Source organism: Oncorhynchus masou, unplaced genomic scaffold, assembly GCF_036934945.1.
Source record: "Oncorhynchus masou masou isolate Uvic2021 unplaced genomic scaffold, UVic_Omas_1.1 unplaced_scaffold_688, whole genome shotgun sequence".
Lineage (NCBI taxonomy): Eukaryota > Metazoa > Chordata > Actinopteri > Salmoniformes > Salmonidae > Oncorhynchus > Oncorhynchus masou.
In genome coordinates, this window is record NW_027013332.1 from 227,429 (window position 1) to 240,778 (window position 13,350).

At 40.6% G+C, this 13,350-nt stretch overlaps 1 protein-coding gene across 1 annotated transcript; it reads left to right on the plus strand.

Moving 5' to 3' along the window:
• Positions 1–1,747: 1,747 nt before the first annotated feature.
• On the plus strand, positions 1,748–12,903 carry LOC135536960 (C-type lectin domain family 4 member M-like). The gene is made up of 9 exons (XM_064963180.1): positions 1,748–1,924; positions 3,400–3,463; positions 7,091–7,204; positions 7,387–7,488; positions 7,592–7,920; positions 8,545–8,683; positions 8,803–8,945; positions 9,040–9,120; positions 12,661–12,903. Exons 1-9 carry the CDS (start codon positions 1,748–1,750, stop codon positions 12,901–12,903), a joined length of 1,392 nt encoding a protein of 463 aa, XP_064819252.1.
• Positions 12,904–13,350: the final 447 nt, after the last annotated feature.

Sequence of the window (13,350 nt, forward strand, 5' to 3'; positions counted from 1 at the left end):
AACCATGATATCTGATGATATCTGACTGTTGTTCACCCTGTAGGTACTGGTATTAACCATGATATCTGACTGTTTTTAACCCTGTAGGTACTGGTATTAACCATGATATCTGACTGTTGTTCACCCTGTAGGTACTGGTCTCCACATCAGCCTGATAATGGTGGTGGCAAAACAGAATATGGTGAGGGGAGGACTGTGTTCAGATACATAAAGAACAGAGTTCTCGAAAGTCATGGAATGACATATCATGTCGCAGCAGACTCACCTGGGTTTGTGAGAAAATGCTTTAACATCACCATGACAACCTACTGTAACACATACAGTAGCCTACAGTACACTCAACTTTCTCCTTCATTCTCTCTCTCACACACACCATCACACACCCTCATTCACACACAAGCACGCACACCTGCATGCACGTACACAAACACACACACACACACACACACACACACACACAAACACCTATTGTTGTATTTGTTTGTAGTATCATATTAATAAATGTCCTACTTATTTCCTGTTTGTAACTTCCTGTGTACCAGTAGTTATGTTTCACACATCATCAGGTTCAACATGAGTTCAGTACTATTGACTTTGTGCATTCACATAACTTCCAATTCAAATATATTCTGCAGATATTTACATGCTCCAATTTAGGCCTGGTGATGACATTCTCAACAGTACCAAACCACCATTACATACACTGTATAGGAGGTGACTGTATCACCAATCAATGAGTGTAGTAGAGATATCAAAGGATGTTAAATAAAAATCTTTGACAGTCAGTCTGTTGTCAAGCACAATATCAAATGCTCATATTTGATTGTTGTTCCCCGAAATGGGTCCCAAAAGAGCGAAGGGAAGTGGATATTTTCAGTGGTTCAACCAGCTATCACTCAAACTCTTCAACCAATCAGGTTGATCCTCACTGGTTAAGCATACCCACCCTCAATATCCACTTGGAGCATTTTGTAGTGTCACATCTATTGTCTGGACATTATAATGACCCATGTTTGTAGTCCTGGTCCTCCTGAACATGTTGATGTATATTTGGGAGTAAACAGAGGGTCCAAATCAGCAGAAAGGTGAAAGGAAGGAGGAGTTCTGGAAACTCCCTGAATTATCTTGGGGCTGTTACATATGATATTTAAGACATGTTAACAGCTAGTCTTTGTTCTCCACTTCCCCTCTATGATCTATATCTTCCTGGTATGACAGTGTCCTGTCCATCATCACAAATAGCAAGTACCATTCCCTGGGCAGGAGGACTGTGTTGAGATATACTCTGGACAAGATGACCATGTAGAGACATGGAATGATTTATATTGTTCTGCAGAAAATGGTTTAACAATAACCACTGTAACAATCTCTCTCACACACACACACACACACATACACATACATATGCACAGACACATACACACGCACGGACACAAGTATACACACAAGTACGCACACTAGTATGCAAACTTGTTCTATTTTTGTATTAGCATAGCCACAACTACCCGTGTCATTTTGTTGATAATTCCCTAGAGTTAACACCGACAGCAGTCACACAGACAGAGACACACAGATGACTCAGAGACAGAGATATCACAAGAAGCAGAGACTTAACGTATAGAGGGCTTGCAGTTGACGTACGACGCCTCCTGGTGGCCATGTTGGAAGACCACCACATTAATTCTAGAAGCAGAGACTTAATGTATAGTAGACCTACATAGAAAGAAAGACCCAGGCATTGTTAAAGATGTCAAACGTCATCTATGCTGAACCAGATGGGAACAAGAAGGTCAAGTTTGACAGAGGTGAGATGGAGGAGAGGATTGTGGATATCTACGTCAGTGCAGACACCCTGAGAGACGGTGAGACCAGCACCAAGAGTCAGACACTGCTCCTAATAATGGACCAGGAGACAAGCACTCAGGTAACACACACACACACACACAAACACAAACACAAACAACGTAAACGTCTCAGGGAAGAGACCCTTTCTAGTTGCTGCAGTATTTCTGGGGCTGCTGCGTCTTCTACTGGCTGGGATCATAGGCCTGTCTGTCTACTGTGAGTTTGTGTCCAAGTTCATTGATTATCACCTAGTTGTAAGAAGTGCTGGTTACTAAGCCTATTTACCAGGTGTTTTACCTAATAACTATGTGTTTATGCTTTGTAGATAACAGAGACATCACAGATTCTGAGGATAAAAGGAACAACCAGAGTTTTTCCCTTTATAATACTAACACAACTGCAGAAAGAGACCAGCTACAGACCAGATACAACAACCTGACTGAAGAGAGAGACCAGTTACAGACCAAATACAACAACCTGACATAAGAGAGAGACCAGTTACAGACCAGAAACAACAACCTGACTGAAGAGAGAGACCAGTTAAAGAACAGATACAACAACCTGACTAGAGAGAGACCAGTTACAGACCAGATACAACAACCTGACTAGAGAGAGACCAGTTACAGACCAGCTACAACATCCTGACTCAAGAGAAAGGCCATATTCAGGCAAAGATTTTTGTGAGATATAATCTGTGACAAATTATAAGTAAAATAAACAGTAAATATATATCAATGGGTTATATTATATATCCATGAGTATGAAGATACTGGCTATGTTTCTCGATGTGTACACCTTTGCTCTACAACTGAGCAGCATTTTCAAAAGGGATGGGGAAACCTTGACTACAGTTTGTACTTCCTCTCTACTAAGAAGAAAACCTGTCTGAAGAGAGCAGCAATCCTGGTGATCATAAACAGCAGAGAGGAAGAGGTGATAGGAAGGGAGGCAGGGAGGTGATAGAGAGAGAGAGAGAGTTGAGAGAGAGGGAGGTGAGAGGTGAGAAAGGAGAGAGAGAGAGGGAGGTGAGAGGTGAGAAAGGAGAGAGAGAGACAGAGAGAGGGAGGTGAGAGGTGAGAAAGGGGAGAGAGAGAGAGAGAGAGAGAGAGAGAGAGAGAGAGAGTCTCTCTCCCCTTTCTCTATTATTTCCCATAGTTATTATGTTAATGGTTGTGTTGGTTACACTTTTTTGGGCTCCGTCATTTACTTAACAGATAAGGAATACTTAAAATGTGCATATATAAAATAGAGATATTTTCATTAGAATACAGCCGTAGACAGAAGTCAAAGATCAAACATCAGACATGCAACTGATGTCTCTCCTGAGTTCTGCCCCGAACAAAAGAAAGACGGCATCTTTTATACCCGAGATCAGACCTTATGGTGCGATCTCCTATGTCAAAACCTGCATGTGCAGCTAAAGTTATTCTTAACACAAGGTTTCTCAGAACCTGTCTCAGCAGTATGCAAATCTGCCCTTGTTTTAGAGAAAAACAGACACTGTCTCTCTGTCTCCCTATCACCCACAGTCCCTTTTCTCACCTTTCCTCACAGATGCTGGGGGCGGGTTTTGGCAGAGAGCTAGACACAGACAGAGGCCTCAATACTCAGCTATACAGTGAGCAAAAGTACAATGGCACGAAAGCTAATTAGTAACAACATAATCAATGGTGGGTTTTTAGAAGACCCACAAAATCAACTTTAACCCCATTTCATTTCAATAAAATTACGCTGAACCAATGTGCAATTAACATTGTATTGACGTTTCTGCCCAGTGGGACTTTACTCTGTAAAATACTTGTATTAATAGTTTTCATTAGGAACATGGTCAGTGCGTGAGTTGGGCGTGAGTTGGGGTGGGCAGTCTATGTTCATTTTTCTATGATTTGGGTATTTCTATGTTTCGGCCTAGTATGGTTCTCAATCAGAGGCAGGTGTCATTAGTTGTCTCTGATTGAGAATCATACTTAAGTCGCCTGGGTTTCACTGTGTGTTGGTGGGTGATTATTCTTGTCTCTGTGTTTGCATCAGATAGGACTGTTTTGGGTTTTCACGTTTTTGTTAGTTTGTTCATGTGAAGTGATTTATTAAAACATGATTCAAAATAACCACGCTGCGCTTTGGTCCGCCTCTCCGTCAATGGAAGAAATCCCTTACAGAAACAATGCCCCAGCAGGAGTACCAGCTTCCTGATTGGATGTGATTGGATTAATAAAATAGAGTGACCTGAAAACAACAGAGGTTAGATCTGAGGCACTTACACGAGCACACAAGCATCCACAAGCATCCACACACACAACACACACACACACAAAGACACAACACATACACACACTTCTGAATAGCTCTTCAAACTAGAGAACAGAGAGTGTATCATGTATTATATTATCAAACTAAGGCTGGTGGGAGTCATATCATGTATTATATTATCAAACTAAGGCTGGTGGGAGTCAATTGTATTATATTATCAAACTAAGACTGGTGGAAGTCATATCATGTATTATATTATCAAACTAAGGCTGGTGGGAGTCATATCATGTATTATATTATCAAACTAAGGCTGGTGGGAGTCATATCATGTATTATATTATCAAACTAAGGCTGGTGGGAGTCATATCATGTATTATATTATCAAACTAAGACTGGTGGGAGTCAATACATGTATTATATTATCAAACTAAGGCTGGTGGGAGTCATGTGTATTATATTATCAAACTAAGGCTGGTGGGAGTCATGTGTATTATATTATCAAACAAAGGCTGGTGGGAGTCATATCATGTATTATATTATCAAACTAAGGCTGGTGGAGTCATGTCTATTATATTATCAAACTAAGGCTGGTGGGAGTCATGTATTATATTATCAAACTAATGCTGGTGGGAGTCATGTGTATTATATTATCAAACTAAGGCTGGTGGGAGTCATATCATGTATTATATTATCAAACTAAGGCTGGTGGGAGTCATATCATGTATTATATTATCAAACTAAGGCTGGTGGGAGTCATGTGTATTATATTATAAAACTAAGGCTGGTGGGAGTCATATCATGTATTATATTATCAAACTAAGGCTGGTGGGTGTCATGTGTATTATATTATCAAACTAAGGCTGGTGGGAGTCATGTGTATTTTATTATCATACTAATGCTGGTGGGAGTCATGTGTATTATATTATCAAACTAAGGCTGGTGGGAGTCATATCATGTATTATATTATCAAACTAAGGCTGGTGGGAGTCATGTGTATTGTATTATCAAACTAAGGCTGGTGGGAGTCATATCATGTATTATATTATCAAACTAAGGCTGGTGGGAGTCATCATGTATTACATTATCATACTAATGCTGGTGGGAGTCATGTGTATTATATTATCAAACTAAGGCTGGTTGTAGTCATGTGTATTATATTATCAAACTAAGGCTGGTGGGAGTCATGTGTATTATATTAAGAAACTAAGGCTGGTGGGAGTCATATCATGTATTATATTATCAAACTAAGGCTGGTGGGAGTCATGTGTATTATATTATCAAACTAAGACTGGTGGGAGTCATATCATGTATTATATTATCAAACTAAGGCTGGTGGGAGTCATATCATGTATTATATTATCAAACTAAGGCTGGTGGGAGTCATGTGTATTATATTATAAAACTAAGGCTGGTGGGAGTCATATCATGTATTATATTATCAAACTAAGGCTGGTGGGAGTCATGTGTATTATATTATCAAACTAAGGCTGGTGGGAGTCATATCATGTATTATATTATCAAACTAATGCTGGTGGGAGTCATGTGTATTATATTATCAAACTAATGCTGGTGGGAGTCATATCATGTATTATATTATCAAACTAAGGCTGGTGGGAGTCATGTGTATTATATTATCAAACTAATTTCTTGGTGGGAGTCATGTGTATTATATTATCAAACTAAGGCTGGTGGGAGTCATATCATGTATAATATTATCATACTAATGCTGGTGGGAGTCATATCATGTATTATATTATCATACTAAGGCTGGTGGGAGTCATATCATGTATTATATTATCAAACTAAGGCTGGTGGGAGTCATATCATGTATTATATTATCAAACTAATGCTGGTGGGAGTCATGTGTATTATATTATCAAACTAAGACTGGTGGGAGTCATATCATGTATTATATTATCAAACTAAGGCTGGTGGGAGTCATATCATGTATTATATTATCAAACTAAGGCTGGTGGGAGTCATGTGTATTATATTATCAAACTAAGGATGGTGGGAATCATATCATGTATTATATTAACAAACTAATGCTGGTGGGAGTCATGTGTATTATATTATCAAACTAAGACTGGTGGGAGTCATATCATGTATTATATTATCAAACTAAGGCTGGTGGGAGTCATATCATGTATTATATTATCAAACTAAGGCTGGTGGGAGTCATGTGTATTATATTATCAAACTAATGCTGGTGGGAGTCATGTGTATTATATTATCATATCATGTATTATATTATCACACTAATGCTGGTGGGAGTCATATCATGTATTATATATTCATGTCATTATATTATCACACGAAGGCTGGTGGGAGTCATATCATGTATTATTTTATCACACTAAGGCTGGTGGGAGTCATATCATGTATTATATTATCAAACTAAGGCTGGTGGGAGTCATATCATGTATTATATTATCAAACTAAGGCTGGTGGGAGTCATATCATGTACTATATTATCACACTAAGGCTGGTGGGAGTCATATCATGTATTATATTATCAAACAAAGGCTGGTGGGAGTCATATCATGTATTATAATATCAAACTAAGGCTGGTGGGAGTCATATCATGTATTATATTATCACACGAAGGCTGGTGGGAGTCATATCATGTATTATATTATCAAACTAAGGCTGGTGGGAATCATATCATGTATTATATTATCAAACTAAGGCTGGTGGGAGTCATATCATGTATTATATTATCAAACTAAGGCTGGTGGGAGTCATATCATGTATTATATTATCACTTCAGTTGAAACACATGTTTAATACTGATGAGCAGGTGCAAGTCACGTGTTGACCAGTGTGGTGTTGATTTGACAGTTTAAAACATGTATCACTACAATTAGTCACACAGATGCAGGACATTCCAGAACGAACACATAGATACAGACGTATATTAGAGTTGCGATAAGTAGGAGTTACTGTATTGGACCACCAGTGTGTTAAGATGTCAGAGGAGTCTTTGAAAACTCAGATGGATTTGAAGACGATGAGCCTGATGCAATGAAGAACACAGACATTGATGGCCAATTACATGCCAACATAAGAGCCTTCAAGCCCAGTACAAGAGATGGAGATGTTGCATCTGGTAAGATTGCACGAACACACCCACACAGACACACACACACACACACACACACACACACACACACACACACACACATGAGCACACACAAAATTATAGGTGTGACAACCCTGTAGAACTCTACCTTTATTTGTCTCAATCCTGGATGAAACATGACCAAAGATCTTTAATCATTTGTGATTCAGTACATGTTCAGTGGTGGAAGAGAACCTCTGGAGTTGCTGCAGTGTGTCTGGGGCTGCTGTGTGTTCTCCTACTGGCTGGGATCATAGGCCTGTCTGTCTACTGTAAGTTTAGTATGTTTTTACTGAGACTTAAGTAGCCAACTAAATTATACTTTCTCATTAATGGTATTTTAGTTACATGTTTGACTAACTTTCCCTTTTACAGATGGAGTCGCTTTTCATCACGACTCAACAGAGAGAGAACAGCTACAGGACTGTTACAACAACCTGACTAAAGAGAGAGACCAGCTACAGTCCAGTTACAATACCCTGACTAAAGAGAGAGTCCAGCTACAGTCCAGTTACAACAGCCTGACTAAAGAGAGAGACCAGCTACAGACCAGTTACAACAACCTGACTAAAGAGAGAGTCCAGCTACAGTCCAGTTACAACACCCTGACTAAAGAGAGAGTCCAGCTACAGTCCAGTTACAACACCCTGACTAAAGAGAGAGTCCAGCTACAGTCCAGTTACAACACCCTGACTAAAGAGAGAGTCCAGCTACAGTCCAGTTACAATACCCTGACTAAAGAGAGAGTCCAGCTACAGTCCAGTTACAACACCCTGACTAAAGAGAGAGTCCAGCTACAGTCCAGTTACAACACCCTGACTAAAGAGAGAGTCCAGCTACAGTCCAGTTACAACACCCTGACTAAAGAGAGAGACCAGCTACAGTCCAGTTACAATACCCTGACTAAAGAGAGAGTCCAGCTACAGTCCAGTTACAATACCCTGACTAAAAGAGAGTCCAGCTACAGTCCAGTTACAACACCCTGACTAAAAGAGAGTCCAGCTACAGTCCAGTTACAACACCCTGACTAAAGAGAGAGTCCAGCTACAGTCCAGTTACAACACCCTGACTAAAAGAGAGACCAGCTACAGTCCAGTTACAATACCCTGACTAAAAGAGAGTCCAGCTACAGTCCAGTTACAATACCCTGACTAAAGAGAGAGTCCAGCTACAGTCCAGTTACAATACCCTGACTAAAGAGAGAGTCCAGCTACAGTCCAGTTACAACACCCTGACTAAAGAGAGAGTCCAGCTACAGTCCAGTTACAACACCCTGACTAAAGAGAGAGTCCAGCTACAGTCCAGTTACAACACCCTGACTAAAAGAGAGAGTCCAGCTACAGACCAGTTACAACAACCTGACTAAAGAGAGAGACCAGCTACAGTCCAGTAACAACAACCTGACTAAAGAGAGAGACCAGCTACAGACTGAGAGAGTTTTTCTTAATGGGAGGTTTACCAATCTCAGTGAGTAAACATACAGTAGTACATTGTCATTAATCCCACACACTTTATCGTGTGTCTGCATTCTTTCATAAAATATCCAGTGTTTTAAGTTGAAGGAAATTCATGTTTTCATCTTCAAGAACAAAACTGTCCTGCTGGCTGGCAGAAGTTTGAATCCATTTGGTACTTCCTGTCTACTGAGACTAAAACCTGGAAGGAGAGCAGAGAGGACTGTCTGGAGAGAGGAGCAGACCTGGTGATCATAAACAGTGATAAGGAACAGGTGTGTGTGGGGGGGTTAGATGAGATCAAACATACAATTATATGTACAGTATATTTATCTTTTTCAATAACAACAATTTGTCTTCAACCTCAAGAGGAGAGTCTGGATTGGTCTGACCGATTCTGTTATTGAGGGGACCTGGAAATGGGTGGATGGAACCCCCACTGACCACAAGGTGAGAGATGATAACTAATCTGTCAATAAGGCTCCATTCAACCTTTTTCTATACTGGTTACTGTCACTGATGATACCAGTCAAGACGATTAACTATGACACATTTCTGTATATTATTTAGGATGGTGATGTTCTAACTGTGATATCTGACTGTTTTTAACCCTGTTGGTACTGGTAATAACCATGATATCTGACTGTTGTTAACCCTGAAGGTACTGGTATTAACCATGATATCTGACTGTTTTAACCCTGTAGGTACTGGTATTAACCATGATATCTGACTGTTGTTAACCCTGTGGGTACTGGTATTAACCATGATATCTGACTGTTGTTAACCCTGTAGGTACTGGTATTAACCATGATATCTGACTGTTGTTAACCCTGTAGGTACTGGTATTAACCATGATATCTGACTGTTGTTAACAATGTAGGTACTGGTATTAACCATGATATCTGACTGTTGTTAACCCTGTAGGTACTGGTATTAACCATGATATGACTGTTTTAACCCTGTAGGTACTGGTATTAACCATGATATGACTGTTTTTAACCCTGAAGGTACTGGTATTAACCATGATATCTGACTGTTTTTAACCCTGTAGGTACTGGTATTAACCATGATATCTGACTGTTGTTAACCCTGTAGGTACTGGTATTAACCATGATATCTGACTGTTGTTGACCCTGTAGGTACTGGTATTAACCATGATATCTGACTGTTGTTAACCCCTTGGGTACTGGTATTAACCATGATATCTGACTGTCGTTAACCCTGTAGGTACTGGTATTAACCATGATATCTGACTGTCGTTAACCCTGAAGGTACTGGTATTAACCATGATATCTGACCGTTTTTAACCCTGTAGGTACTGTGTATTAACCATGATATGACTGTTAACCTGTAGGTACTGGTTTTAACCATTTTAACCCTGTAGGTACTGGTATTAACCATGATATCTGACTGTTGTTAACCCTGTAGGTACTGGTATTAACCATGATATGACTGTTGTTACCCCTTGGGTACTGGTATTAACCATGATATCTGACTGTCGTTAACCCTGTAGGTACTGGTATTAACCATGATATCTGACTGTTGTTAACCCTGTAGGTACTGGTATTAACCATGATATCTGACTGTTGTTAACCCTGTAGGTACTGGTATTAACCATGATATCTGACCCTGTTACTGGTTAACCCTGTAGGTACTGGTATTAACCATGATATCTGACTGTTGTTAACCCTGTAGGTACTGGTATTAACCATGATATCTGTTAACCCTGTAGGTACTGGTATTAACCATGATATCTGACTGTTGTTAACCCTGTAGGTACTGGTATTAACCATGATATCTGACTGTTGTTAACTGGTATTAACCATGATATCTGACTGTTGTTAACCCTGTAGGTACTGGTATTAACCATGATATCTGACTGTTGTTAACCCTTGGGTACTGGTATTAACCATGATATCTGACTGTTGTTAACCCTGTAGGTACTGGTATTAACCATGATATCTGACTGTTGTTAACCCTGTAGGTACTGGTATTAACCATGATATCTGACTGTTTTTAACCCTGTAGGTACTGGTATTAACCATGATATCTGACTGTTGTTAACCCTGTAGGTACTGGTATTAACCATGATATCTGACTGTTGTTAACCCTGTAGGTACTGGTATTAACCATGATATCTGACTGTTGTTAACCCTGTAGGTACTGGTATTAACCATGATATCTGGTTATTAACCTGTAGGTACTGTATTAACCATGATATCTGACTGTTGTTAACCCTGTAGGTACTGGTATTAACCATGATATCTGACTGTTGTTAACCCTGTAGGTACTGGTATTAACCATGATATCTGACTGTTGTTAACCCTGTAGGTACTGGTATTAACCATGATATCTGACTGTTGTTAACCCTGTAGGTACTGGTATTAACCATGATATCTGACTGTTGTTAACCCTGTAGGTACTGGTATTAACCATGATATCTGACTGTTGTTAACCCTGTAGGTACTGGTATTAACCATGATATCTGACTGTTGTTAACCCTGTAGGTACTGGTATTAACCATGATATCTGACTGTTGTTAACCCTGTAGGTACTGGTATTAACCATGATATCTGACTGTTGTTAACCCTGTAGGTCCTGGTATTCCAAACAGCCTGATAATATAGGTCCAAATGGGGACGAGGACTGTGCTGAGATACACAAAGACCAGAGTCCTCGAAAGTCATGGAATGACTTGTCATGTGGCAACAAACGGACCTGGATTTGTGAGAAAGTGCTTTAACATCACCATGATAACATGCTGTAACACATTCTGTAAACCACAGTGCACACAGCTTCCTCATTTCTCTCTGTCTCTGTCGCTCTCTCTTTCTCTCTCTCTATCTCTGTCTCAAACGCATGCACACAAATTTTGTATTAGTTTGTATTAATAAATGTCCTGCTTTTTTCCTGACATTATAGCTTCCGGTAACGATGTTAATTAATAATCTTTGACAGTCAGTCTTTGTGGTCAAGTTACGTATAAGAACAATATCAAATGCTCATATTTGACTGTTGTTCTCCTAAATGAGTCCCAAAAGAGGGAAGTGAAGTTGATATTTTCAGTGGTTCAACCAGCTGTCACTTAAAACGCCTGAACCAATTAGGTTCATAGCGAGAGAGGAGAGCCCTGGTGGTTTATGTTGTCTCCTCATCCTCACTGGTTAAGCATAACCACCCTCAATATCCACTTGGAGCAGTTTGTAGTGTTGAATATATTGTAAGAACATTATAATGACCCATGATTACAGTCCTGGACCTACTGAACATGTTGATGTATATTTGGGAGTAAAGAAAGATGCCCAGGGTCCCTGCTCATCTGTGTGAACGTGCCTCAGGCATGCTGCAAGGAGGCATGAAGACTGCAGATGTGACCAGGACAATAAATTGCAATGTCCATATTGTGAGACACCTAAGATAACGCTACAGGGAGACAGGACATACAGCTGATCATCATCACAGTGGCAGACCACGTGTAACAACACCTGCACAGGACTGGTACATCCGAACATCACACCTGCGGGACAGGTAAAGGATGGCAACAACAACTGCCCGAGTTACACCAGGAATGCACAATCCCTCCATCAGTGCTCAGACTGTCCGCAATAGGCTGAGAGAGGCTGGACTGAGGGCTTGCAGACCTGTTGTAAGGCAGGTCCTCACCAGACATCACCGGCAACAACGTCACCTATGGGCACAAACCCACCGTTGCTGGACCCGACAGGACTGGCAAAAGTGCTCTTCACTGACGAGTCGCGGTTTTGTCTCACCAGGGATGATGGTCGGATTCGCGTTTATCGTCGAAGGAATGAGCGTTACACCGAGGCCTGTACTCTTGTGCGGGATCGATTTGGGGGTGAAGGGTCCGTCATGGCCTGGGGCGGTGTGTCACAGCATCATCGGACTGAGCTTGTTGTCATTGCAGGCAATCTATACGCTGTGTGTTACAGGGAAGACATACTCCTCCCTCATGTGGTAACCTTCCTGCAGGCTCATCCTGTCATGACCCTCCAACATGACAATGCCAGCAGCCATACCGCTCGTTTTGTGCGTGATTTTCTGCAAGACAGGAATGCCAGTGTTCTGCCAGGGCCAGCAAAGAGCCCGTATTCCAATCCTATTGAGCCCGTCTGGGACCTGTTGGATCGGAGGGTGAGGGCTAGGACCATTCCACCCAGAATTGTCCAGGAACTTGCAGGTGTCTTGGTGGAAGAGTGGGATAACATCTCTTAGCAAGAACTGGCAATTATGGTGCAGTCAATGAGGAAGAGTTGCACTGCAGTACTTAATGCAGCTGGTGGCCACACCAGACACTGACTGTTACTTTTGATTTTGACCCCCCTTTGTTCAGGGACACATTATTCCATTTCTGTTAGTCACATGTATGTGGAACTTGTTCAGCTTATGTCTCAGTTGTTGAATCTTGTTATGTTCATACAAATATTTACACATGTTAAGTTTGCTGAAAATAAATGCAGTTGACAGTGAGATGCTTCTTTTTTTGCTGAGTTTATGTTAACAGCTAGCCTTTGTTCTCCACTTCCCCTCTATGATCTATATCTTCCTGGTATGATAGTGTCCTGTCCATCATCACAAATAGTAAGTACCATTCCCTGGGCAGGAGGACTGTGTTGAGATATACTCTGGACAAGACGACCATGTTGAGACATGGATTGATTT